Source organism: Drosophila ananassae, chromosome 2L (assembly GCF_017639315.1).
Source record: "Drosophila ananassae strain 14024-0371.13 chromosome 2L, ASM1763931v2, whole genome shotgun sequence".
NCBI classification, from domain to species: domain Eukaryota; kingdom Metazoa; phylum Arthropoda; class Insecta; order Diptera; family Drosophilidae; genus Drosophila; species Drosophila ananassae.
The window spans coordinates 12,818,477-12,842,216 of NC_057927.1; the positions used below are offsets into that span (position 1 = coordinate 12,818,477).

Genomic DNA, 23,740 nt, shown 5'->3' on the forward strand with positions numbered 1-23,740 from the left:
ATTATAGTGATTTTTGGCAATGGGTCTCAACCAACTATTGGCGAATGCCACTCCCACTTGCACTTTTCCAATTGGGGGGGGAGGCGCAGGTGGCGGTTCGTTGCCAAAAATTGCTATTTTTTTATGTTCCTGGTTTTCTCCGATGATTCGCGCTGTTTTGTTGTTGCCACAAAACTCCACTACTGTTTAGTATAATTTACTTTTTGCCCGTACATTCGCCAGTTATGTCAACGGCGTCTTCCCTTTTTGTTGTTCGTGCAAAAATGTTCGAGTAAATTATGTACAATGGTGGTTGTTTTGTTCAGTTGCAGGTGGTCAAAACACTCGCGTTCGATGGGTTTTCGTGGTTTCGATTGCACTATGTGCCACACGCATAATTTGCGGTTTGCAAATCGTCGTTTCGTTAGCAATTTGGCTATTTGTTTTATTAAACACGGAGAAAACTTTCGACGTTTCTTGGTTTTCTTTTATTAAGCGGCCAGTGTGTGCACACACGATAACAGGGTAAAATCGCATACAGTTAGTAACATTCAGGGTTGTTGGGGTACTCCAATATTTTCAAAGATGTTAATATTATAAAACTAGCTTTCGCTTTAAACAATGCAATTATTCCAATATCTATCTTGTATGTTTTTGTTTTCTATTAAATTCTTCATATTATCTATATATATCGATAATTTTAGACATCGTTGGCAACCCTATTGCTGACGCCGTATTCAAAGACCATCACTTTGTTTATTTTTGAGAAATGCCCATAAAGTTTATTTTAATTGCGTTATTAATCACCTTTGAAGGAAAAGCATATGCAGATGATGATGGACTATGCAGCCCTGACGAAAAATCGTGTGGGCAATCGGAATCTCTTGATGGTAACCACGACGAATGTAAGAAAGTTAATGCCGGTTGTTCCAATTCATTTTCGGCATAATTTCCTTTTTAGTTTCTTTTAAGATTCGTCGACAGATCAAGAAAGCTGTTGCCGACTACAAGCCCTGCAGCACCGATGACGAGGATTCGAAATGCGCCTGCCACGCCGCGGTAATCAAACATGACTTGGCGCCGTATAAGGCAACAGGTGTGACCCGGCAAATGATCGAAAAAGCTGGAGAATATGGTACAAAATACAAAATCTTTAACAACCGGCTTTATCGAGATGCAAACTGCATGTTTCCCTCCCGCTGCCAGGGCATAGAGCACTTTCTGCTGCCTCTAACAGCTAGTTTACCCAACATGGACTTGGTCATCAACACAAGGGACTATCCGCAACTAAACACCGCCTGGGGAAGTAGTGGCAGAGGTCCGATATTTTCCTTTTCCAAGACCAAGGAGTACATGGATATAATGTATCCGGCGTGGACTTTCTGGGCCGGCGGGCCAGCCACCAAGCTGCACCCGCGAGGCATTGGGCGGTGGGATCAAATGCGTGAGAAGCTGGAAAAGCGGTCGGCAGCTATTCCATGGTCTCAAAAGCGGGAGCTCGGCTTCTTTCGGGGCTCACGCACCTCCGATGAGAGAGACACTCTAATTCTTCTCTCCCGCCGAAGCCCTGACATAGTTGAAGCACAGTACACTAAGAATCAGGGCTGGAAGTCCCCCAAGGACACTCTTAACGCGCCACCCGCCGATGAGGTATCCTTCGAAGATCACTGCAAGTACAAGTACCTTTTTAACTTCCGTGGTGTGGCAGCCAGTTTTCGACTGAAGCATCTGTTTCTGTGTAAGTCACTCGTCTTCCATGTGGGCGACGAGTGGCAGGAGTTCTTCTACGACCAGCTTAAGCCCTGGGTGCACTATGTTCCCCTTAAGAGCTATCCCAGCCAGCAGGACTACGAGCAGTTGTTGGAATTCTTCAGGAGAAACGACGACCTGGCCAAGGAGATAGCTCAGCGGGGATATGACTTCATCTGGCAGCACCTGCGGATGAAAGACGTAAAGTGCTATTGGCGAAAGCTTCTAAAGGGATATGTGAAGCTACTCAAGTACGAGGTGCTGCCGGAGGATCAACTTATTCATATTCCGAATGGTAAAGACGAACTATAGTTTTAGTCTTAGATTTTCCACACATGGCAGCTATTTATATGAAAAGAGAATATCATCTAATTTAAGTTATATCTATAGGATCTATACTTTAGGTTCCATTTGTTTTAAGACTCAGAATTCTGGAAAATTTTTTGAAAAATATGTAAACAAATTCTAAAATTGGAAATGGCTCTAACGAGGAGAATGATCCGGGAAATCCTGGTTTTGTTTTGCATTCTACATGGCGTTTCCGCGATGGTGAATAAATGTCCGGCCAATCTGCTATCTCCGAGATCCAACTGTAGGGAAATCTGATCTGATATCTGGGCACCTCTTTGATTTCTTTGAATTTCAGCTACCTTGGACCTTGTTCCTAATATTTTAGAAGCTCTGGCGGATTATAGGCCATGTGAACCAGGAGACCCGCTGTGCCTCTGCCATGCCGCAACCATAACCAAGGATTTAGAGCCTTATTCGGACAAAGGTATCTCTCAAGATATGATTTCGCAATCTAAACGCCAGGGTACTCTATATAAGGTCATTCGGCGACGAATCTTTCGCCAAGAGCATTGCTCCCATCCCTTGAGGTGTTCGAGTGTGGAAGATGTACTTTTGGAAATAGCCGGGGATCTTCCGGATCTGGAATTTGTTCTCAATGTCTGTGACTGGCCACAGGTTCCCTTTCTATCCGGATTAAGTGGACCCGTTTTCTCCCATTCAACTACAGCCCTACACTTGGACATTATGTGTCCGGCATGGTCGTTTTGGACTGTTTTCGGACCAAAACTACAACAATATCCGCATGGTTTGGGCCGCTGGGATTGGATGCGTCAGCACATAGCAGCCGCTGCTACTAGGATCCCCTGGAAGAGTAAGAAGGCGTTGGGTTTTTTCAGAGGTTCCAGATCTTCACCAGACCGGGATAATGTGGTGATTCTTTCCAAGAGATATCCGAATTTGGTCGATGCCCAATACACGCTATACGTAGCCGATAAGTTTTCGTCCCACATTCTAACTTCGGATCCTGCAGAGGAACTACCATTGGCGGATCACTGCCAGTTTAAGTACCTATTTAGTTTTCGCGGGGTAGCTGCCAGCTTCAGATTAAGACACATCCTCTTATGTCGCTCCCTTGTCCTTCATGTGGGTGACCAGTGGCAAGAGTTTTTCTACGGACAACTAAAGCCATGGGTACACTACGTTCCAGTGGCCAGCAACGCCTCTGTGGAGGACCTGGCGGAACTACTGCGCTATTTGCGCCAAAACGATGACCTGGCGGAGGAAATCGCTGAAAGGGGTCATCAGTTTGTTTGGATGCACCTGCGTATGGCTGATGTGCTCTGTTATTGGCGTAAGCTGCTCCAGGAGTACTCCAAGTTACTGATGTATAAGGTCAAACTAGAGCCTGGGTTTTATGAGGTTTCAAACACAAAAGCCGTACAAATTTATCGCGGCTAAAATTTGAATTCAAACGAACAGTGTGACCCCTCTGTGTCAGGAAAGGGTATTTGTTACGTCAGTAACAGCTGTTTGGAAAGAAGCGGTTGCGATTCCACTTTATGGATTCCGTATCATGACAGCACAGCTGAATCCTTTTCGCAATGCCTTCCGGGTGCCGGCAAAACAGCGTATCAACTGGTTCCCTGGGCACATGACCAAGGGAATGAAACAAATTCAACAAAAACTCCGAAATGTAGATTGTATCGTGGAAATTCATGATGCACGCATTCCTCTGGCTGGCAGGAACTCTCAATTCTTTGACACAATCACAGGTGAGAAGGTAAACTAAATAGGGATTCTAATACTCTTTAAATAATCCCTGTAGGTAGCGGAGTGAAACCACATATCTTGGTTCTTAACAAAGTGGATCTTCTGGGGCCAAAAAAGCAAAAGAGCGTTCTTCAACAGCTTCGACAGCAGCAGCCCGAGCTCAAGAACATACTGTTCACCAACTGTAAAGACCAAAGGAACCACGGCGTGCTGGACATCTTGCCATTGGCCACTCGCCTTGTGAACGAAAGCAGTCGCTTCAATCGAACCCAAACCACCGAAAACAATGTCATGATCATTGGAGTACCAAATGTGGGAAAGAGTTCCATTATCAATGTTCTGCGGAACGTCCATTTGAAAAAGAAGAGCGCCGCCCGCGTAGGTGCAGAAGCTGGAATCACCCGAGCTGTGGGTGAACGCATCAAAATTCAGGAGAATCCCCCGGTCTACATGATCGACACACCAGGCATCTTACAGCCGTCAATCAAAGATGATGAAATGGGTATGAAGCTGGCCTTGGTGGGCTGCCTGCCAGATCATATTGTAGGCGAGGATCTAATAGCCGACTACCTGCTTTACTGGCTAAACACCCACAGAAAATACGCCTATGTCGAGAAGCTGCACCTGTCCGCACCTAGTGACAACATAAGTGCCGTTCTGGCGGAGTATGCTCAGCGGGAGGAGCTATTCCATAAAGTCAAGCAGTACGACGGTCGCGTGGAGATTATGACCAATTTATTAGCTGCTGCGCGCAAATTTATACACTTTTTTCGCACCGGCCAGCTGGGAAGCATTAATCTGGACGAGCCCAGCGGTTTAAGATGAGCTTTACATAGATATATAAGTAACTTTAGAGCTAAAATTATAAATTGCAAAAAGTGATTGGTTATTGGTTCTCCGTCAAGGGTACGTCTATTGCAATGTGTCCAACTCCCGGCACAGGAAAGGAGTAGGACACACCCACGTTGCCAAGATCTGGGTCGTCGGATAGCTGCTGAACCTGATGGTCCACCGCCATAGGCGGCAACTGACTGGCCATTGATGTCGAGGGTTCTACATCGTGATGAGTTTCCATGGGCGCGCTACTGATGTGAGCATATGCGGTGCGAGAGGCCATTAAACGTAGTTCCTCGGGAATACCTTTCATTCGCTTGGCTATGTGCTTATTATAGGGCGCCATCTTTTGGTAGTAGGCAATGAGCATTTGGGGGTCCTTCTCGGAGAGCTGGCCACTTGGCACCAAATCGAACTCATCGCAAAACTGCCACCGAACCAAATATTTAATCTCACCGGTGACGTCGGTAGCTCCTACAATCTCAGCCAGCTCTAGGCCTCGCTCGTAGCCGCGCGGCTTCTGAATCTCCTCGCATTTGGGTTTCTTCTCACCCCGTTTCTTGGACTTGGCTCGAGATTCTTCAAATCGTTGGATCAGCGTGGGACAGTCGCAATTTTCCTCCGGCTCCCATGTGTTGTCCGTCGACGGGTAGCCACGCCACTTGATGAAGTACTCTACTTTGCCTTCGCCGGTAATGCGCTTATCGATTATACGCTCCACCACAAAGTTAGGCTCGTTCTTAACCATTTTCATATACTGTGAGTGTTTCTTAATGTTGTTTACAATTTTCCAATGTATACTTGTTTTGACCAAGCAGTGTGTGCACACAATAATGCTGACAACTATCGATAACATTTGGTGTGACCAGATGCCATTCTTGCTGTTTCTGCATAAACTTGGCAACTCAGGAAGAAGTCTTTTCCATTTTATGCGCTCGGAAATTCGAATCTGTGTCCAATTGGTAAAAGTGTTAGCCAAGTTCAATCATGGCGAGTGGCGATGACTGGTCGAAATGGAATGCTATGGCGGCGGAATTCTACAATAAGGTGGTTAAAGGCGTAAATGCTGACGGACAACAGTTAATCGACGAGGCACATGTTCCTTCACTTTCCGAAAAGAACGATCCGAAGGCTTTTAATTCGGAGAAATATCCGTATCCGTATTTAGCGATCTTAAAGGACAGTGCATTGGTTAACGAGCGAATTATTTTGCTATTCTTCGGTGAAAATTTAATTTACAATGTGGATTATCGCAAAAAATCGCGAGTCTATAACGTGTACTTCAAAAATATTGGGTAAAAAATCAGTGCTCTCTAGAGGGCTTTTTTAATAGAGGGCAAACTAAAATAATTATTATTCGGTATAACTATTAAATTTTTCAGTTGTTTTGAGTATGCTCGCTCAAAGCTCGACAGTTTTCCAAAACTCTTCAACACTTTTGATGGTCGCATGTTCCAGCAGAAAACAATTCCGTCGGTGGCTTTAACCTCAACTAGAGCGTTGCCAGGTCCGGCGTCATCGATGCCATCGCTACTAGAACGCACAGGCTTGGATCTCAAGTCGCGAAACTATCCGATTTCAAAAACTCAACACAAACACCCGGAGATCATTCGCGCCCCCCTGGTCACCAAAGCCGACTACGCCAAGGGATCTCTGCTAGCCAAAAACGACGTGAATCGACGCTACTTGAATGTGAAGTACGAGTTTGCCTTGGAACGCTATAATGCGTATGTACTGGAGCATCAGTCAAAGCAGGAAAATCTGATGGTGCAGTATCGTTCTGGAAGAACCTTCCTAGTGTAAGTTATTTGGCTTTGAAGGGCGAATACACATGACACTCCACATCTTATAAACAGAAACTGTGAATGAGGTTCCCTCCTCGAATTACACTTCCACTTACGAAGCAATACTTCCGCTAGAAGTCACGATTGAGTCATATTTTCATTACCATTCCAGGCCGAAAACCCCAATCTTGGAAGATGACGCTGACACCAATAATAACGCCGAAATCCAAAAATCTAAGAATAATTTAAAACTTTCCGATTGGAATATCAAGACTTGCATCGCCTGTCACCGCTTTACCAAAACTGTTTGCAAGATCTGCGCCATGCCTTATTGCCACGCCGAGTGCTTGAAAGCAGTCAAAGAGCAACACAACGAATTTTGTGCCGCCAAGTCTTGCCCTCCATCTAGGGAGAAAGCGCTACCTGTGTACCCAAACACTGGACTGCCGCCTTCGAAGGAAACTGTCAGGATTACTGCATTCGAGCAGACAAATGTGGTCTATGTCATTTCGACTGAACGCAGTGTGAACATTGCTCATTTTTCGATCCTCCAAGAGGTCATGTCGAAGGGCAGGAATGCTGCAAAACTTGAGAAGGTACCAGCATGTGGACAGATTGTGATCCACAAAACTGAGACTCAAACAGTTCGCGCCATGGTCGTTAATGCTGAACACCCGAATGAGATCTTTGTGGTGTGCATTGACTTTGGAAACATCGAGATGGTAGAACTGGGAAATCTTTACGAGTGCTGTGACTATTTGGCTGGCCTAAAAGTCTACCCTGTTGCTGTTCAGTTGCGGGGCGTTCCAAGACGTTTTATGAATCCCAATGTGCAGGATCTCTTATACGAGCTCTCCATGGATATGATCTTTAAAATCAAGTACTCTAAACGTGAGTTCAACTTCAACAAGGGATTGCAAATTGTGCAGCTAATAGAAAACGAGTTCCATCGAAACTTAAACCGATTCATCAAAACTATGCTGACCCCCGTGGAACCTTCTGTGCCTGTCAAGGGAAATAAAGAAGACGTAAGGAAAATATTATACTTTTGCTTCATCACAATTATTAATCCCATTCTGGATAGTATTTTCCGCACATCTATTTGCCCACCGGCAGAAAGCTCCAACTGGTTGTCATGGACAATTCTTTCCTCAAGTATGGCCTGATCTATTGCACCACCGTGGATCTGGCATACGAAGTTACCAAAATGCAGCGGGACTTGCAGGACTATGGCGACAATATAGCCAAATGCGATTCTTTTGCCACATCGTAAGGACACTTATGCGCAAACCAAACAGTTTTTATTTTTAAATATATTTTTTCTTTTTTCAGGCAAGGAGAGCTTTGTGTAGCTAAGTATCAGGGGAAATGGTGTCGCGGAGTGTTCCAGGAACTCGTGGGCGATGGCTATCCAAGCATCCTCTTCCTTGATTACGGAAATATTGTGCCGGTTCACATTCAGGACATTCGTCCTTATCCGCCAGAGTTTAGATTCCCCGTTGTGACCTCAGAACTGGAGCTGATTGGCAAGTTTTCTGCTCTTAACAAAGCTTTCAATTTTATAATTACTTTTTCTAATCCCAAAGGTCTTCCTACAAATCTCTCCGATAAACAGCTTATACGTCTGGAGGAATATTTCGGCGTGGGAACTTTTGTGGAATGTGACGAAGTTATTCTAAATAATGACGCGAACAACTATTCTGTCCGTTTCGATATACTAAAAAGTATATTAGCATAAGTTAGATAAGCATTCTGGTAAAATAGTTTACCTTAAAATAAGAAATTTTATTTCAAAACTGAGCTTTATGTTAAAAGTATTAATGAAGAAATGTATTCACAGAAAATAAATTTATCTTTTCAAGATCCTACTTAAGTTTTCTTCGTAAAAATACATTGCAAGCTTTCTAAACTATGAAAGGGACACACTTCCTATAAAGAAAATTGAATTAATTGAGATAGTTTAACAAAAATGCAATCCAAATTACCTTAATATCTTCGCTAAACGGAGGCTTCTTTCTTATCCAACTTGACAAAACCTTAAATAAGATTGTTAGACGCAAGATTGCTAAACAGTTTAAAAATAAATGATTATGGATGTACTTACATCCTTGCTATCACAAATCTCATTTGTTTCTTCCCCACTATGACTTTCAATTTCATCCAGGAAGTCATGCCTCTTTTCCATACCATCGGTCCCAAAAAACTGTCTCTCCTCCGGACAGCCTCCCGCAGTGACCAGAGTATATATATTAGTGTCTAAATTTGTGTTTAAAAGTTGACTTGCTGCTGGTCTTGCATTTTGATTGTAGATAATAAGGTATCTGCATTGGAGATTTTGTATCTTTGGCAGCTGGCTGGTCAAAATCAAGGCCACCATTGCAGACCCTTCCGCTGTTGAGTTGAAGAGAGCCACTCGCTCTTGGTCATCTAATTCTACGTGTGAAATGTCCCAGCTCTGGCAGTAGCCCTTGAACAGACGCAAGCAATCCGGATTGTTCGCCACAATGCAGCACTTTTGACCCCGCTGCACCACCAATTCATCCAGCATCACGTGGACAAACTCGAATTTGGAGGAGTCATAGATGCCCATCTCTGGCCAAGGAGGCAAATGGGGCTGAAGTAGTTGCATCAGGTGTAAGCTGTTGGATTGGTTTACTCGGGATTTGAGAAGAACTGGATGATCACACACGTCCAAGGCAGATTCCATCAGAACGGAGGTGTCCTAAAAGACAAATTAAAAACCAATAATAAATTATATAATATATACTATATTACTTCAGAGTACCAGTTCGGAATTCCTAAAAATCTTCTTAAAAAGTGATAAAGTGTTCCTTTGTAGTTCCGATGGAGACAGAAAACATATATACTCCTTTTGGTTAGACTTTGGAAGGGTAAGACTGGAGAGACTCTCCTCCTTTTCAGGACTTTCCAGGCGCATTTTCTTTTTTAATACATGGGATCTGAATGGTAAATGAACTTCAGTCGGAGCGGCATCATCAATATATCCATTTTTGGCGTCTATTTTCTGGCACCACGATGCTATTTCCAGCTTGCGCTGTGCTACGCACTCTTCGACTGTCTTTATTTCCTCTTGGACCTCGACATCCTTGGAGCCAATCTGCAGTTGGTCGTTCTCTTTGACCTGTCGCTCTTTAAAGCAGTTCATGCTGTCGATAGTCTTTCCCGTTTCGTCCTTTAGAGTCATCTTCCCTCCGCTGATCACAAGAGTTCCATTGCCAGTCCATGTCTTGTGCTTTTTTGTGGTCTGATTGCGCCAGAGAATGTGAAAAATCCGGCTCTCCTTTAGGGGATTCTCCCCGGGTTTCAGTTCTCTTGGTCCTAGCTGTTCTGATCCTTTAGCGGTTCCCCACTCCATGGGCGGACTGTTAGATGGCCAGGAGCACGAGGGACCCGAATCTGACTCTGGCGTCTTGGGTATATTTACTGGTTCACTGCCCCACTTACTGCCCGATCGGCGAACGGAGGGAGCCTTTGAGCGCCGCATTGTTTATATACAAATTATTTGTTTATTATTTTTAGTTAATAGTAAACAAAACAGCAAAGTGGGCGCAATTCTTTCGAAGGCAATGTCAAGTGGGGTCAAGTGATGAACATTTTTAATAAGATTTTTTTAATCAAAAATTTGAATGAAAATATACCAAAACTTTAAAAATTATTTTCAGAATATTCAATTAGTAAATGCAGTTTTATAAAATACAAGTTTCTTTTCAATTTAGGAGCCTTATTTAAAAATAGTAATTAAATGCAATTAGGGATTTTCGCAGGCCCTCAATACGGTCACACTAGCATGCTGCAAGCCGGTGTTTGGAAGATTTTATTAAAATAGTGCCAATAGCGAGAGATTTGTGAATCCCCTTCACCACCAATCGCCGAAATGGCGTTCCATTGGTGCGATAATAACCTACACACCACAGTGTTCACGCCGCGCGACTTCCAGGTGGAGCTGCTGGCCTCCGCCTTCGAGCGGAACACCATAATATGTTTGGGCCATCGGAGCTCCAAGGAGTTCATCGCCCTCAAGCTGCTCCAGGAGCTATCCCGCCGGGCCCGATGTCGCGGCAAAGTCAGCGTATACTTAAGCACCCAGGTTGGTCGCAACACGGAGCCCACATCCATTTACACCATGCTTTCCCACCTGACCGATCTGCGAGTGTGGCAAGAGCAGCCGGACATGCAGGTGCCTTTCGACCATTGCTGGACCGACTATAATGTATCCATCCTAAGACCGGAGGAGTTTATTTCCCTGTTGGAGGCTAGAGAACTCCTCTTAAGCAGTGTGGAATTGATTGTCCTGGAAGATTGCCACGATAGTGAGGTCTATCGCAGGATACTGCCCCTCTTTGAGGACCATATTCTTCCGGCTGCTCATCACGACAGACCCCGTATCCTTGGCCTGGCTGGACCACTGCACAGTGCCGAATGTGAGCTGCAAGAACTGAGCGCCATGCTGGCCACTCTCGAACGGAATATTCTCTGTCGGATTGAGACGGCCAGTGACATTGTCACCGTGCTCCGGTATTGCTCCCGACCCCACGAATACATTGTTCAGTGTGCCCCCTACGAAATGGACGACCTGTCGCTGGTCCTAGCCGACGTCCTAAACACTCACAAAGCGTTCTTGACGGACCATCGTTACGACCCATATGAGATCTACGGCACGGACCAATTCATGGAGGATCTGAAAGGTAATAGAGATCAGGGAAATTATATTAATTAACTTGTAACATGTGTTTGCTCTTACAGACATTCCTGATCCCAAACTGGACCCGTTAAACGTCATTAATTCATTGCTGGCTGTGCTGCACGAGATGGGTCCGTGGTGCACCCAAAGAGCTGCCCAGCACTTCTACCAGACCAACGAAAAGCTGAAGGTTAAGACGCCCCACGAACGTCATTACCTTCTCTACTGTTTGGTGAGCACAGCCCTAACCCAGCTGCACGCTCTGTGCGACCACACGTTCCAACGGCAACAGGCAGCCGGAGAGGATCCCCGGCACATAGTCGAGCGCTATTCCAGTCCCAAGGTGCGGAGGCTGCTCCAAACTTTGCGCTGCTTCAAACCGGAGGAAAATCTCACTCAAGTGGACGGAATGCGAAAAATGCGGCATCAGGTGGAGCAGGCAGATTTCGGGCGGCTGTCCCAGGCTCTCGAAAGTAAATGCCAGCTAGTGGATCAGTTGGAGCAGCCGCCCATAGAGACAAGAGCCCTGGTGGCCCATCTGGAGCAGATTCTGCACTCGTCAGAGGAAAAAAAACAGGCGAAGTGTAACTTCCACGCGACTACAACGGCTCCAACGGTTCATGGAAAACGCAAATCCGCCGAGACCGGGACTCAGCCTCGAGCTCGAAGACGCGTTTATACGAGGCGGCATCACCGGGATCAGAACGACGGAAGCGACACGCTATGCGGCCTCATTTATTGCAATCAAAATCACACGGCTCGGGTGCTCTTCGAGCTTCTGGCGGAGATGAGCCGGCGTGACCCCAATCTTAAGTTCCTGCGCTGCCAGTATACCACGGATCGCGTGGCCGATCCCGCCACAGAGCCCAAGGAGGCGGAACTGGAGCACCGACGGCAGGAGGAAGTGCTTAAACGCTTCCGCATGCACGACTGCAATGTTCTGATAGGAACCTCGATCTTGGAGGAGGGCATCGATGTGCCCAAGTGCAATCTAGTGGTGCGCTGGGATCCGCCCACCACCTATCGCAGCTACGTCCAGTGCAAGGGGCGTGCCCGGGCTGCTCCCGCCTACCATGTCATTTTGGTGGCTCCCAGTTTTGAAACCCCGCCTGTAGATTCTGTGGAGCTAACTGACGAGAGTCACCGCTTCATCTGTGGCGCCCCAGCGGCAGGGGAATCTCAAGAGGCGGAGAGCGATTCCGACGATTCGGCGATACCCAATTCGATTGGATCCGATCCCTACACATTTGGAACGGCTCGGGGTACGGTGAAGATTCTGAATCCCGAGGTCTTCAGCAATCAGCCGCCCACAGCATGCGACATTCGGCTGCAGGAAATCCAGGACGACCCTGGCGTCCAGATGGACACCAGCAATTCCAGCGACGAGGCCGTCAGCCTGAGCAACACCACCACCAGTGACAGCAGCGTGGAGCGGAAACCCAGGCAGCGATTTCGGTGCGAACTGAGCGTCCAATCAGAGTCTGAGGTGGCTAGTCCTTCAACCCATACCGAAAAGTCTTCTGTAGATGGACTCACAACCACAACAACGGAATTGGTGCACCAGATGGCCCAGTACCGGGAAATCGAGCAAATGCTCTTGTCCAAGTGCGCCAACACGGAGCCATCGGAGCTGGAACAACATGACGCTGAACGGTTTAGTGGTTGCCTGGCCGCCTACCGGCCCAAGCCTCAGTTGCTAACTGGAGCTTCAGTGGATCTTGGCTCCGCCATAGCCCTCATCAACAAGTACTGTGCCCGTCTGCCCAGCGACACCTTTACGAAGTTGACGGCGCTGTGGCGCTGCACAAGGAGCGAACGAGCCGGCAAGACGCTATACCAGTACACCTTGCGGTTGCCCATCAATTCGCCGCTAAAACACGACATTGTGGTAGGTGGCTTCACTTTAAATACTACTAGACAGGTCTATTAATATACTTATTATGTTTTAGGGTCTTCCGATGCCAACTCAGACCTTGGCTAGGCGACTGGCTGCTCTGCAAGCGTGCGCTGAACTTCACAGGATTGGCGAGCTGGACGATCAGCTGCAGCCCATTGGCAAGGAGGGATTCCGGGCCCTGGAGGCTGACTGGGAGTGCTTTGACTTGGAGCCGGAGGACGAGCAGATTTTGCAGATGAGCGACGAACCGCGACCTGGTACAACGAAACGAAGGCAGTACTACTACAAGCGCATCGCATCCGAGTTCTGCGACTGTCGTCCAGTGGCCGGGGCACCCTGCTATCTATATTTCATCCAACTTACCTTGCAATGTCCCATTCCCGAGGAGCAGAACACTCGTGGTCGCAAAATTTATCCACCCGAAGATGCTCAGCAGGGATTTGGCATCCTCACCACCAAACGAATCCCGAAACTGAGCGCCTTCTCCATCTTCACCCGTTCGGGGGAAGTTAAGGTTTCCCTGGAACTGGCCAAGGAGCAAGTGGTGCTCACCAGCGAGCAGATTGGCTGCATTAATGGATTCTTGAACTACACGTTCACCAATGTACTTCGACTGCAAAAGTTTCTCATGCTCTTCGATCCCGATTCCACCGAAAACTGTGTCTTTATTGTGCCGACGGTGAAGATGCCCGCGGGCGGAAAGATGATCGACTGGAAGTTCCTGGACGTGATCCAGGCTAATGGGAATACCTTGCCGCGGGAGGTACCCGATGAGGAGCGATTGGCGAAACCGTTCGATGCCCAGTGCTTCCAGGACGCCGTTGTGATGCCTTGGTATCGCAACCAGGACCAGCCGCAATATTTCTATGTGGCCGAGATCTGCCCACACCTCTCACCGCTCAGCTGCTTCCCCGGGGAGCAGTATCGCACGTTCAAGCACTACTACTATGCCAAGTATGGGCTCAACATCCAAAACTCCTCCCAGCCTCTGCTGGACGTTGATCACACCAGTGCCCGGTTGAACTTCTTGACGCCGCGGTATGTGAATCGCAAGGGCGTGGCCCTGCCCACCAGTTCGGAGGAGACGAAGCGGGCCAAACGCGAGAATCTCGAACAGAAACAGATCCTAGTACCCGAGCTGTGTACCGTGCATCCATTTCCCGCTTCATTGTGGCGAACGGCCGTGTGCTTGCCCTGCATCCTGTACCGCATCAATGGTCTCCTCCTCGCCGACGACATTCGAAAGCAGGTGTCCACGGATCTGGGATTGGGCCAACAACAAATCGAAGATGAAGAGTTCCAGTGGCCTATGTTGGACTTTGGATGGAGTCTGTCCGAGGTTCTGAAGAAGTCTCGGGAGTCGAAGCAACGGGATGTGGGCAAGGATGTGGAAGTGAATACTAAAGAGCCTAAAGGAGGCCAGGGGGATGCCACGAAGAAGGACATCAAAGTGGAGGCGCAATCAAATGATGATAAGAAGGAAAAGAGTGCCAACGAGCTGATAATCGAGGGAGAGCAGAAGCTCCAGGAGGCGGACGACTTTATTGAGATTGGCACTTGGTCGAATGACATGGCCGATGATATAGCCAGCTTTAACCCCGGGGATGACGAGGAGGAAGACGATGCCTTTCTGCCAGTTCTCCCGGCCAACGTCAAGTTCTGTAGGTTCTCTTGTTAATATGGTTTCCGGAAAGTTAATTTATTTAAATATATTCTTTCAGGTGATCAGCAGACCCGCTACGGTTCGCCCACGTTCTGGGACGTGAAAAATGGAGAGGGAGGCTTCAAGCAACCAAAGCGAAGCCAACAGCCCCAACAGGGTGGGAACAGCAAAGCGAAAGGTTCTGGCAAGCCCACCTACAACTACTACGACTCGGACAACTCCCTTGGCTCCAGCTATGACGACGATGACCACGGCGGACCTCTCAACTACATGCACCACAACTACAGCACCGACGATGATGATGTGGAGGATGAGATCGACGCGGGGCGCATTGCTTTCACTTCCAAGAACGAGGCGGAGACCATCGAGACGGCCCAGGAGGTGGAGAAGCGCCAGAAGCAACTCTCTATAATCCAGGCCACGAACGCCAACGAGCGCCAGTACCAAGAAACCAAGAATCTGCTGATTGGCTTCAATTTCCAGCAGGAGTTGCGGGAGAGCTTGACGGTGTCTAGCGGCGATTATGAGCAATCCATATCGAGGCTCCAGGAGGAGATCAGAAACTGTGGCATGCTGGTGCCTCACAGCGAGGAGCTAGTCCTCAAGCGGAAGGATCCTGTGGAGGCCCAGCACGGTAAAGATTCAATGCTGGAGCTGTTGAAGCAATTACTTCCATATGTTCAGGAGGAAGAACTGGCAAAGAGGCTTATAAACAGGAAGAACTTCCAGCTGTCCGACTTGGTGGAGCTCAACGCAGATTGGGTGGCCAGAAACGGGGAGGAGGTGCACCAAGTTCTCGGCTGTGGCGATAGTTTCGACAACTATAACGATCACAACAGGCTGAATTTGGAGAACAAGGAGCTAACATTGCAATACGAGCGGAAGAGCATTCTTCCGGCAGTTCCCGAAAAGGCAACATCATTTTCGACGCTACCGAAGGGATTCAGCTTCGACCGGCAGCCCGGTCTGGTGGGCCATCCGGGACCAAGTCCCAGCATTATCCTCCAAGCACTCACCATGTCGAACGCCAACGACGGCATTAATCTGGAGCGCTTAGAAACCATCGGAGACTCCTTCCTAAAGTATGCCATCACCACTTACCTCTACATCACCTACGAGAACGTGCATGAGGGCAAGTTGAGCCACCTGCGCTCCAAGCAAGTGGCCAATCTCAATCTGTACCGTCTGGGGCGGCGGAAGCGGCTGGGAGAGTACATGATAGCCACCAAATTTGAGCCGCACGACAACTGGCTGCCACCCTGTTACTACGTCCCCAAGGAGCTGGAGAAGGCTTTGATTGAGGCCAAGATTCCGACGCACCACTGGAAGCTGGCCGATCTGCTGGACATCAAGAACCTCAGCAGTGTACAGATCTGCGAGCTGGTTCGCGAAAAAGCCGAGGCCCTGGGTCTGGAGCAGAACGGTCCGCAGAGCGGCCAGTTGGATGACTCCAACGACAGCTGCAACGACTTCAGTTGCTTCATACCCTACAACCTGGTGTCGCAGCACAGCATCCCGGACAAGTCCATAGCCGATTGCGTGGAAGCTTTGATTGGAGCTTACCTCATCGAGTGTGGACCGCGGGGAGCCCTTCTGTTCATGGCATGGTTGGGCATACGAGTTCTCCCCTTCACCAGGCAGCCAGCGGAGCAGGAGGAGGCCAAACGAGTTCCGGGGAGCAGCAAATCGGATGCGGAAGGGATGGTCACCGTTTATGGGGCCTGGCCCACGCCGCGTAGTCCTCTGCTGCACTTTGCCCCAAATGCCACGGGAGAGCTGGACCAACTACTGAGTGGATTCGAAGAATTCGAGGCCAGTCTGGGCTACAAGTTCCGCGATCGCTCCTACCTTCTCCAGGCCATGACGCATGCCAGTTACACCCCCAACCGTCTCACCGACTGCTACCAGCGACTGGAGTTCCTCGGGGACGCTGTTCTGGACTATCTGATCACTCGGCACCTGTACGAGGATCCGCGCCAGCACTCGCCAGGTGCTCTGACAGATTTGCGCTCCGCTTTGGTCAACAACACGATCTTCGCCTCTCTGGCTGTGCGACATGGTTTCCACAAGTTCTTCCGTCATCTGTCTCCTGGACTGAACGATGTCATTGATCGTTTCGTTCGAATCCAGCAGGAAAACGGGCACAGCATAAGTGAGGAAGTAAGTGAAGCATCCACCATGAATGGCTAGTTACTAAGAACACGTTTTTATTTCCAGTATTATTTGCTATCCGAGGAGGAGTGTGACGATGCCGAGGACGTTGAGGTGCCCAAGGCCTTGGGCGATGTTTTCGAGTCGATCGCGGGTGCCATCTTTTTGGATTCAAATATGTCGTTGGATGTGGTGTGGCAGGTTTACAGCAATATGATGAGTCCGGAGATAGAGCAATTCAGCAACTCTGTGCCAAAGTCGCCCATACGGGAGCTCCTTGAACTGGAACCGGAGACGGCCAAGTTCGGCAAGCCGGAGAAACTGGCCGACGGACGCCGGGTTCGCGTCACCGTCGACGTGTTCTGCAAGGGCACCTTCCGCGGGATCGGACGCAACTATCGGATTGCCAAGTGTACGGCTGCCAAGTGCGCGCTGCGCCAACTCAAGAAACAGGGCTTGATTGCCAAAAAGGACTAATTATTTTCGTAGCTGCGATGATAACGATAAGGCCTAGTTTGAAATATAGTTCTTATTCCAATTTAATGTCTAAGCAAGAAGTAAAGTCAAAAATATTCCAAAAAAGAGTGCAGTTAGTTATTAGTCTAGTTATTAGATTAGTAAGGGTTTCCCTATAAGAGTATCTTATCTGCCGCCTTATCGGATGTCGAAGTGCAATTTGGGTTTGATAAAGCCATTCAGTGTGGGCTTGTCATCGAGGGAGCATGGCGGCTGCCGAGGTTGATGTCGTTCCATTTGAGGAAATTTCATTCGAGGGAGAGGTAGAGGCTGCCAAAAAAAAGTGTCTTTCGTTTGTTAAAAAGGTTACTTTTCAAGCAAATCGGTGTCGGGAGCTACGGGAAAGTTTTCAAAGCCAGTTGGAGGAATCAACAAATAGCCGTAAAGAGATTTAAATACGGCGTGGAAGTCCAAGGAATCGACAGGGAAGTTAACCAACTGTCCAGGGTGTGTCACGAGAACATCATAAAGCTGTATGGAGTTTGCTGGAACGATGAGTTGCTCCACCTGCTGGTGGAGTACATGGACGGCGGATCGTTGCATAGTTTCCTCCATGCGGACTGGCAACCCGGTTACACCTTGTCCCACTCCCTCAACTGGGCTCTGCAGATGGCTCAAGTACTGGTCAAGTATCTACTCTACTACTGAATACCCGTTTGGCTTTCCAGGGGATTGCCTATCTGCATGCCATGAAACCCAAGGCGGTGGTCCATCGCGACGTGAAACCTCGAAATGTTCTCCTGGGGAATCAGGGTCGGATTGCAAAGCTATGCGATTTCGGCACAGTCGTGGACCTCACCATATCGATGACAGTCGATGTGGGTACTTGCCGATACAAAGCGCCCGAGGTTGGAATCCAGTCTTTGAGGAAATCTTTTGAAAATGCCTCTTAATATACTCCATGGCAGGTCTATAGAGAACACTATACGGAAAAGTGTGATGTGTACAGTTGGGCGATAACCGTGTGGGAGATACTGGCCCGAAAGGAGCCCTTCCCGGAAATCGACACACCGTTTGCCATGGAGGCGGCTGTACGTTCAGGTAATCCCAGGTGTCTATTTCATAAATAATTCTATTATACTGATTTTATTTTTGAAGGAAAACGACCAGAGTTATTCGACATTACGGTTCCCTGTAGCAATGATCTGTTGTGCCTGATAAGCAACTGTTGGGGCATGGACATCCGATATAGATTCTCTATGCACCAGGTGGCCAAATTTTTGAATGAAATGGTTCAGGACGCAGGACCCATGGACCCCTTGACATATGTTGCTAGAAATGAGAGGGTGTATCCTAAATAACTCTTAAATTTAAATGAATAATGAAGTATTTATGTGAACGTTAACACTATTTTTATTTTCTTGAAAACTCTCCTGAAATATTTACATTTTAACGGATTCTGTACGGATTATGCGGAGGAAGTGGGATGGATGGGGATGCTTCTTGGGGGGATTGGGTCGCCAAAGGGTCTACAATTCAAAGTAAAATCTATTGAACTGATTTTTAATTTGCGGAAGTACATATTTAGTTGATTATGAGTTAGCTGCGGGTATAGGTATGCAAATAGGAAATTTATAAAATACGATTCTATGCATATGTTTACAGTATATGGATCACTAGCAATAAGTTTGATAATTTTACTTAATCTCATAAATTGTTCGTTTTCGTTCTCTATCGAATTAAACCTTAAAAAAATGAAATGTTAAAACGGTTTATTAAATATATTCATATGTGTTTCTGTATATAATTTTTAGTTTGTTTTATTCTTTTTAAAACAAAATGATCCTCGCTCGTGTGTTGGTTGTTAGTTGAGTTTCGTTTTTCGAGTATAATTGTTTCGTTAATTATATTTTTCTTGTGTTTTTTTTACTAAATGTTACATACTTTTAGAACTTATATATAGAACTATATATAAACATCATGCGTGTATGTAAGCACTGTTTAATAATTCAATTGGTTTGGTATAATTGTTCTCGTTATACTCGCTATAATTGTTTTAGTTTCATTTTCGTTTCGTTTTATTTTGTTTTTTTTTTTCACCGCACGTTCCTGCCTACGATTTGTTCAATATCTTCCTATATATATGTCTATATACCGGATGTTCAAGCATATATATTTCCCTTTGTATTGTTGTAATTTACGTCGCATTTAATTTTGTTGCATTTGCTTCACTTAATTTCGGCTTTTAATTGAAGTTGAAATCGCGAAAAACAGAAACGAACGAAACATAATCCAAATCAAGCGACTTTATGATCTGATCTGCATATATATGCAATGAATGATTTATGAAATTGATCTTAAAAATAATCATTTAAATAAGAAAAAAAATATTTTCTTATACAAGGCTTTCAAATAAATGTTAACAAAAGGTGTCAAAAAACGGTTTTATTTTTGTAATTAGCATGTGATATGTTCAAGAGTGTGTTAAGAATAAAAAGACAATAAATAAATAATTAAATCATAGGTGGTTATAAACGTTACAAATTACATAAAACGAATGCATACACTTAGGAGTTGGCTTAAACAATAAACTGAACGGCTCGGGGACTGAACACTCAAGTACGAGTATAGTACTGGACAGCTGATTGATTAAATTATTGTACAAAAGGTAAAAGTGCAATAAGAGCAACACATATTCGAGAGAACATTTGGGTGTTTAGTCGCACGTTTAGTACACTGGGACACACACAATATTTAAACTTCTTCCAAAGTACAAATGATACAGTGGCCTTGGCTACTTAGTCCTTCGATTAGATACACATAAAGTTCTAATTTGGATTCGGTTCACGATTCGATTAGTGGGAGATTACATGATGAGTACATTGCTATGTATATGTAGCTGAGTGTGAGTACAATATTGTAAGAGTTCTAATTCAACTTGGCCTTCTGCGTGCCTCAGTATTTTCTATTCAAAAAGAAAGCTCCAAACATCCGCTACAATGTTGGGTTGAACTCATTGGACATGCAATTGTATATATGTGGTGGTTAATGCGATTAGCTTTCAGAATTTCTAGACGTATATGTGACTGACTGACTGACGACTGACGACTGACGCCTGACCGGCTGACTACAGATGGGGGTCGTGTGTTTTTGATCTGGGTTGCTTACGATTTTACCTTTTTAAAAACGATACAAAATACAAACTTATTGGGGGGGAGGAAGGGAAACCTCATCTAAACAAATGCCGAGTACTATGAGAAGGTGGGAGGGGTGGCTGATGGCTACGGATTTGGTTTTTTTGGTTTAAATGGTCATGATATACACAATCATAATTATAACACATTCGTTTAGCTGCAAATTGCTTCTTCTCTTGAGTCTGATTTGAATCGAAATCTATGTGTCCGTCTGTTGTGTGTGTTGCTGTTGGTTGGCTGCTATATACTTAGGTCTAGAGAACGACGTCAGGCAGGTCGTGCGGCCTTGCCTAGGCGCGCATTTGGTTTTCATGTACGATCTTCCTCTCCTTGTAGTAGATCTCCTCGGACTCCTTATCGCAGAGTAGCAGGACAACGGCCCCGAACAGGAAGATGGCTGCTCCCCAGCCCACGCCATAGGCCCAACCGAATTCCCACACTCTTCGATTGCCTGCAAAATGGAATTCTTTATAAATTGTATGCATTTCAAAAAGGATCCATAACCATACCCAATGAGAGCTCCCCGGCGAAGCATACTGGATATACGATCAGAGCAGAAAGCACGGCCAGCACTGAAATCAAAATAAGATTCGTTAGTTTTAAGATTAAGTCTACAGGAGAGCTACTACTCACAGGACACGAGCATAACCAGTACCGCTATGCGATAAAACTTATACTTGAGATTGTGGTTCTGCGTTTTGAGGCCCAGACCGGTCAGTACTGTGGCAATTACATCCGTTACCAGGGTGATGATGCAGAGTGCTGCTGTGGCCTTGATATATCCTATAAAACCGATACAGATTAGAGTTTGGCTTAAGGCTTAAAATTGCTTAACAAATCACCTATATCGCGAGTCCAGTAGCAGCCTGGAGGATCCTGGATGTTGAACGGCAACGGCGGCACCGAATCATCCTCGATGCAGTGCACAAAGAGGCCTTGCCGCCAGTCGGCGGCCATCAGCCAGTCTGTGGACGCCAGGGCCATGATCATGAGCACCACCACGATGACGCCGCAGATAAATGCAATCACCTGTGAACGAACAAGGGGAGGGAGAAATCGGTTAAGCTGCACGACTAATTGCAGTGATTGCAGGTGGACAGACCTTTAGTGGCCGGGTGATTGTGATGGTTTCGATCGTTGTCGTCGGTGCCATTTTCTCAGCTGGTGGACGTAGTACACTGCGTGCGAGATAATCGTTATTAATGGCATGACATACATACATATCTGGCCAGAAGCGGAGCCAACTCACCTTATCGACTATGCAGGCAGAAGGGTGCTGCCTGCGGCTACTTATTGGAATGCGTTTCTTGGTTAGTTTTGCTTAGTGGGATGTGTGGGATGGGAGGAGTCGAGTAAATGTTACTCTGGTTGACTTTAACAATCTAAATATATAAATGCTTCAATTGGCGTTTTATTGCTTTTGGATTGCGCGTTCAGGTTTTGGTATTCCAATGCGTTTCAAATTTCAACTTGCTGGCGGCGTTCAAGCAGCCCGTTCAACATCTGCAAGGCAATGGGGATAGGGTTGGTTAGAGGACACGGGCTCCAAACGAAAGAACCAAAGTGCCGGCAGAGCAGACACAGACATCAAAGCGGTTAAATAAGCGCCATCAACATGCAAAAACAATTCGAGCAACAATCTCTATAACAACAACAGCGATGGAGGAGGCGGATGAGGGCCTGCCAGGACATCTAGGCAATTTTATTTACATGCAATTAAGAGCAAGGAACTAAAAGAACTGACTGGCACTACACATGAGTGGATTAACTGCCGCCATTTCCCAAACAACGCTTTGGTGTCACAGTTGAATGGGTTTCTGGCATTGTTTGTTATTTAAATCGTTCCAAGCGACAGACAGAACAGACAGAAGGGCGGAAGCCAGGCCGCAATGCAACTCCACGTACATATAATATGCAAATTATTAGTTACATTCCGATGATCCCCCGGCATGCTGAATCCCCCGATGCATCAGCCCGAGATCCGAGCCAAATTATGGCATCTGCGAGATACAGACACCAGGGGAATCTGTATCTGTGTCCGAAGGAAATGTAGCGTCTAGCAGGTCTTTAGATTTTGTTCGGGCCAGACGTTTATTTTGTTTATTTTTAGCGGCTCGAGATTAGCAACAAGAGAGAGTACCAAGGGTACTGTGCCTACAGTGGCGGTCAAAATAATAGTTCACTTTTAGGAACACTATTTTTTTTCTTTTGAAACTAAAATTTTGTTTATTTTTTAATAGATTTCTTAACAATTTTTAATTATTTTCAGATTTATCCTTTCAAGGATTCTGTTGTTTCGGCCGCTGCTGTGCACCTGTATGTGTGTGTGTGTGGGTGAGTGGCATGGCAACAGGATCAGAACGGTTAATTGCTATATAGAACGTAACGGCAGGCAAAATTGGGGCAAACGACGGCATATGGAAAACAACAACAATATGTGGTGGAGGATTGGGGGGTGCGGTGGAGCAAAAAACGGATGCAAAACAAAATGCGGACAAAGTACAAATGCGAATTGGATAATTTGCTGGATGAAGGATACCTTTCCTTGTAATAGTCCAGAGTCACCGATTCGGAATCGAATTCTGAATAATCGGGCAGCGACTCGGCGTCAAAGGAACTCATTCCGCTGAGCGTGTAATTGGGCAGGACGTTCCACCCAACGGGCCTGCCCTGGGGCAGTTGTTGCTGATTCTGCTGTTGCATAGTTGGCCTTTTATGGTTTTGATTTCAACAATATTTTGGATAAAATCGCAATTAGTTATTAGACGCACGCACACACCACCACACGCCCACGACTAACGCACTGACTGACTCTCCTCAATGAAAACTACGCTATTTTTTGTGTCTCTATTCGCTTTTCGCTGCCTTTCTTTTCGCTTGTTTTTGGTTTTCCGCTGCGAATACCTGTGCACTTACAGTCTGATAGGAAAGTTGCGTTACTTTCCCTCTTTCACATGTTCTCCACCGATCGGGAACTTTGTCTATATAATCAAAAAATAAAAACGACAAAAATAATAATGTTTTGCTTCCCACATCACAACTGAAAATTAGTGTGCCCGTCGATGATGCCCTGGATTTGCCAGAAGACTGTTACTTTCAGTGATTTTAAAAATCACAGCATTGCGAATGGCCGATATTTATCAGATTTTGATAAAATTGAGTTCAAATAGTTTATCGACTTTAAAGAAGCTATGAACATAATTAATTTATTAATTTATGTGTAAAAATGATTTTAAATTTGTGGAATTTTATAAAATTTCACACAAACAA

At 46.2% G+C, this 23,740-nt stretch overlaps 9 protein-coding genes across 11 annotated transcripts; 6 read left to right on the forward strand and 3 right to left on the reverse strand.

Moving 5' to 3' along the window:
• Window positions 1-684: 684 nt before the first annotated feature.
• On the forward strand, window positions 685-2,311 carry LOC6501062 (O-glucosyltransferase rumi). The gene is made up of 2 exons (XM_001954450.4): window positions 685-884; window positions 941-2,311. Exons 1-2 carry the CDS (start codon window positions 749-751, stop codon window positions 2,038-2,040), a joined length of 1,236 nt encoding a protein of 411 aa, XP_001954486.1. The 5' UTR covers window positions 685-748; the 3' UTR covers window positions 2,041-2,311.
• LOC6501063 (O-glucosyltransferase rumi) lies at window positions 2,194-3,477 on the forward strand. The gene is made up of 2 exons (XM_001954451.4): window positions 2,194-2,320; window positions 2,375-3,477. Exons 1-2 carry the CDS (start codon window positions 2,206-2,208, stop codon window positions 3,475-3,477), a joined length of 1,218 nt encoding a protein of 405 aa, XP_001954487.2. The 5' UTR covers window positions 2,194-2,205.
• On the forward strand, window positions 3,357-4,935 carry LOC6501064 (mitochondrial ribosome-associated GTPase 1). Its single transcript, XM_001954452.4, has 2 exons — window positions 3,357-3,791; window positions 3,845-4,935. Exons 1-2 carry the CDS (start codon window positions 3,593-3,595, stop codon window positions 4,612-4,614), a joined length of 969 nt encoding a protein of 322 aa, XP_001954488.1. The 5' UTR covers window positions 3,357-3,592; the 3' UTR covers window positions 4,615-4,935.
• Window positions 4,668-5,479, reverse strand: LOC6499504 (chromobox protein homolog 1). Its single transcript, XM_001954453.4, has one exon. It carries the CDS (start codon window positions 5,477-5,479, stop codon window positions 4,676-4,678), a length of 804 nt encoding a protein of 267 aa, XP_001954489.3. The 3' UTR covers window positions 4,668-4,675.
• A 65-nt stretch (window positions 5,480-5,544) lies between these two features.
• Window positions 5,545-8,275, forward strand: LOC6501065 (protein vreteno). Of its 2 annotated transcripts, none has more exons than XM_032449912.2 (6): window positions 5,545-5,670; window positions 6,006-6,422; window positions 6,580-7,435; window positions 7,492-7,676; window positions 7,740-7,933; window positions 7,994-8,275. In XM_032449912.2, exons 1-6 carry the CDS (start codon window positions 5,624-5,626, stop codon window positions 8,143-8,145), a joined length of 1,851 nt encoding a protein of 616 aa, XP_032305803.1. In that variant the 5' UTR covers window positions 5,545-5,623; the 3' UTR covers window positions 8,146-8,275. The 2 variants fall into 2 exon arrangements, with proteins under 2 accessions (XP_032305803.1, XP_032305802.1); XM_032449911.2 differs by having other exon boundaries at window positions 5,595-5,918.
• On the reverse strand, window positions 8,210-10,037 carry LOC6499503. Its single transcript, XM_001954455.4, has 4 exons — window positions 9,193-10,037; window positions 8,512-9,129; window positions 8,393-8,443; window positions 8,210-8,336 (listed from the first exon to the last, which is right to left on the reverse strand). Exons 1-4 carry the CDS (start codon window positions 9,910-9,912, stop codon window positions 8,277-8,279), a joined length of 1,449 nt encoding a protein of 482 aa, XP_001954491.2. The 5' UTR covers window positions 9,913-10,037; the 3' UTR covers window positions 8,210-8,276.
• Window positions 10,038-10,178: 141 nt separating this feature from the next.
• LOC6501066 (endoribonuclease Dcr-1) lies at window positions 10,179-17,404 on the forward strand. The gene is made up of 5 exons (XM_001954456.4): window positions 10,179-11,113; window positions 11,172-12,997; window positions 13,059-14,667; window positions 14,728-16,829; window positions 16,887-17,404. Exons 1-5 carry the CDS (start codon window positions 10,303-10,305, stop codon window positions 17,295-17,297), a joined length of 6,759 nt encoding a protein of 2,252 aa, XP_001954492.3. The 5' UTR covers window positions 10,179-10,302; the 3' UTR covers window positions 17,298-17,404.
• A 57-nt stretch (window positions 17,405-17,461) lies between these two features.
• LOC6501067 (mitogen-activated protein kinase kinase kinase 7) lies at window positions 17,462-18,681 on the forward strand. The gene is made up of 5 exons (XM_001954457.3): window positions 17,462-17,599; window positions 17,655-17,954; window positions 18,005-18,184; window positions 18,245-18,377; window positions 18,435-18,681. The coding sequence occupies exons 1-5, from the start codon at window positions 17,543-17,545 to the stop codon at window positions 18,635-18,637; spliced, it is 873 nt and encodes a 290-aa protein (XP_001954493.1). The 5' UTR covers window positions 17,462-17,542; the 3' UTR covers window positions 18,638-18,681.
• A 1,008-nt stretch (window positions 18,682-19,689) lies between these two features.
• LOC6499502 (transmembrane protein 47) lies at window positions 19,690-23,560 on the reverse strand. Of its 2 annotated transcripts, XM_014910627.3 has the most exons (7): window positions 23,387-23,560; window positions 21,720-21,973; window positions 21,573-21,648; window positions 21,313-21,499; window positions 21,104-21,253; window positions 20,980-21,042; window positions 19,690-20,921 (listed from the first exon to the last, which is right to left on the reverse strand). In XM_014910627.3, exons 3-7 carry the CDS (start codon window positions 21,621-21,623, stop codon window positions 20,761-20,763), a joined length of 612 nt encoding a protein of 203 aa, XP_014766113.1. In that variant the 5' UTR covers window positions 21,624-21,648; window positions 21,720-21,973; window positions 23,387-23,560; the 3' UTR covers window positions 19,690-20,760. The 2 variants fall into 2 exon arrangements, with proteins under 2 accessions (XP_014766113.1, XP_001954494.2); XM_001954458.4 differs by lacking the exon at window positions 21,720-21,973 and having other exon boundaries at window positions 23,010-23,560.
• Window positions 23,561-23,740: the final 180 nt, after the last annotated feature.

Excerpts from the sequence above, each read along its gene's own strand:
- LOC6501062 (XM_001954450.4), top strand. The coding sequence starts at position 749 with ATGCCCATAAAGTTTATTTTAATTGCGTTATTAATCACCTTTGAAGGA. Across the intron at positions 885-940 it reads TGATGGTAACCACGACGAAT|TTTCTTTTAAGATTCGTCGA; the intron begins GTAAGAAAGTTA and ends TTTCCTTTTTAG.
- LOC6501063 (XM_001954451.4), top strand. The coding sequence starts at position 2,206 with ATGGCTCTAACGAGGAGAATGATCCGGGAAATCCTGGTTTTGTTTTGC. Across the intron at positions 2,321-2,374 it reads GCTATCTCCGAGATCCAACT|CTACCTTGGACCTTGTTCCT; the intron begins GTAGGGAAATCT and ends TTTGAATTTCAG.
- LOC6501064 (XM_001954452.4), top strand. The coding sequence starts at position 3,593 with ATGACAGCACAGCTGAATCCTTTTCGCAATGCCTTCCGGGTGCCGGCA. Across the intron at positions 3,792-3,844 it reads ATTCTTTGACACAATCACAG|GTAGCGGAGTGAAACCACAT; the intron begins GTGAGAAGGTAA and ends TAATCCCTGTAG.
- LOC6499504 (XM_001954453.4), bottom strand. The coding sequence starts at position 5,479 with ATGTTATCGATAGTTGTCAGCATTATTGTGTGCACACACTGCTTGGTC.
- LOC6501065 (XM_032449911.2), top strand. The coding sequence starts at position 5,611 with ATGGCGAGTGGCGATGACTGGTCGAAATGGAATGCTATGGCGGCGGAA. Across the intron at positions 6,423-6,579 it reads TCTGGAAGAACCTTCCTAGT|GCCGAAAACCCCAATCTTGG; the intron begins GTAAGTTATTTG and ends TTACCATTCCAG. Across the intron at positions 7,436-7,491 it reads TCAAGGGAAATAAAGAAGAC|TATTTTCCGCACATCTATTT; the intron begins GTAAGGAAAATA and ends CATTCTGGATAG.
- LOC6499503 (XM_001954455.4), bottom strand. The coding sequence starts at position 9,912 with ATGCGGCGCTCAAAGGCTCCCTCCGTTCGCCGATCGGGCAGTAAGTGG. Across the intron at positions 9,130-9,192 it reads TTTTTAGGAATTCCGAACTG|GACACCTCCGTTCTGATGGA; the intron begins GTACTCTGAAGT and ends TTTGTCTTTTAG. Across the intron at positions 8,444-8,511 it reads AGATTTGTGATAGCAAGGAT|GTTTTGTCAAGTTGGATAAG; the intron begins GTAAGTACATCC and ends ATCTTATTTAAG.
- LOC6501066 (XM_001954456.4), top strand. The coding sequence starts at position 10,303 with ATGGCGTTCCATTGGTGCGATAATAACCTACACACCACAGTGTTCACG. Across the intron at positions 11,114-11,171 it reads ATTCATGGAGGATCTGAAAG|ACATTCCTGATCCCAAACTG; the intron begins GTAATAGAGATC and ends TTGCTCTTACAG. Across the intron at positions 12,998-13,058 it reads CGCTAAAACACGACATTGTG|GGTCTTCCGATGCCAACTCA; the intron begins GTAGGTGGCTTC and ends ATTATGTTTTAG.
- LOC6501067 (XM_001954457.3), top strand. The coding sequence starts at position 17,543 with ATGGCGGCTGCCGAGGTTGATGTCGTTCCATTTGAGGAAATTTCATTC. Across the intron at positions 17,600-17,654 it reads AAATTTCATTCGAGGGAGAG|CAAATCGGTGTCGGGAGCTA; the intron begins GTAGAGGCTGCC and ends TTACTTTTCAAG. Across the intron at positions 18,378-18,434 it reads GGAGGCGGCTGTACGTTCAG|GAAAACGACCAGAGTTATTC; the intron begins GTAATCCCAGGT and ends TTATTTTTGAAG.
- LOC6499502 (XM_001954458.4), bottom strand. The coding sequence starts at position 23,173 with ATGCAACAGCAGAATCAGCAACAACTGCCCCAGGGCAGGCCCGTTGGG. Across the intron at positions 21,649-23,009 it reads CTGGACTATTACAAGGAAAG|TGTACTACGTCCACCAGCTG; the intron begins GTATCCTTCATC and ends TCTCGCACGCAG. Across the intron at positions 21,043-21,103 it reads ACTGGTTATGCTCGTGTCCT|TGCTGGCCGTGCTTTCTGCT; the intron begins GTGAGTAGTAGC and ends TTTTGATTTCAG.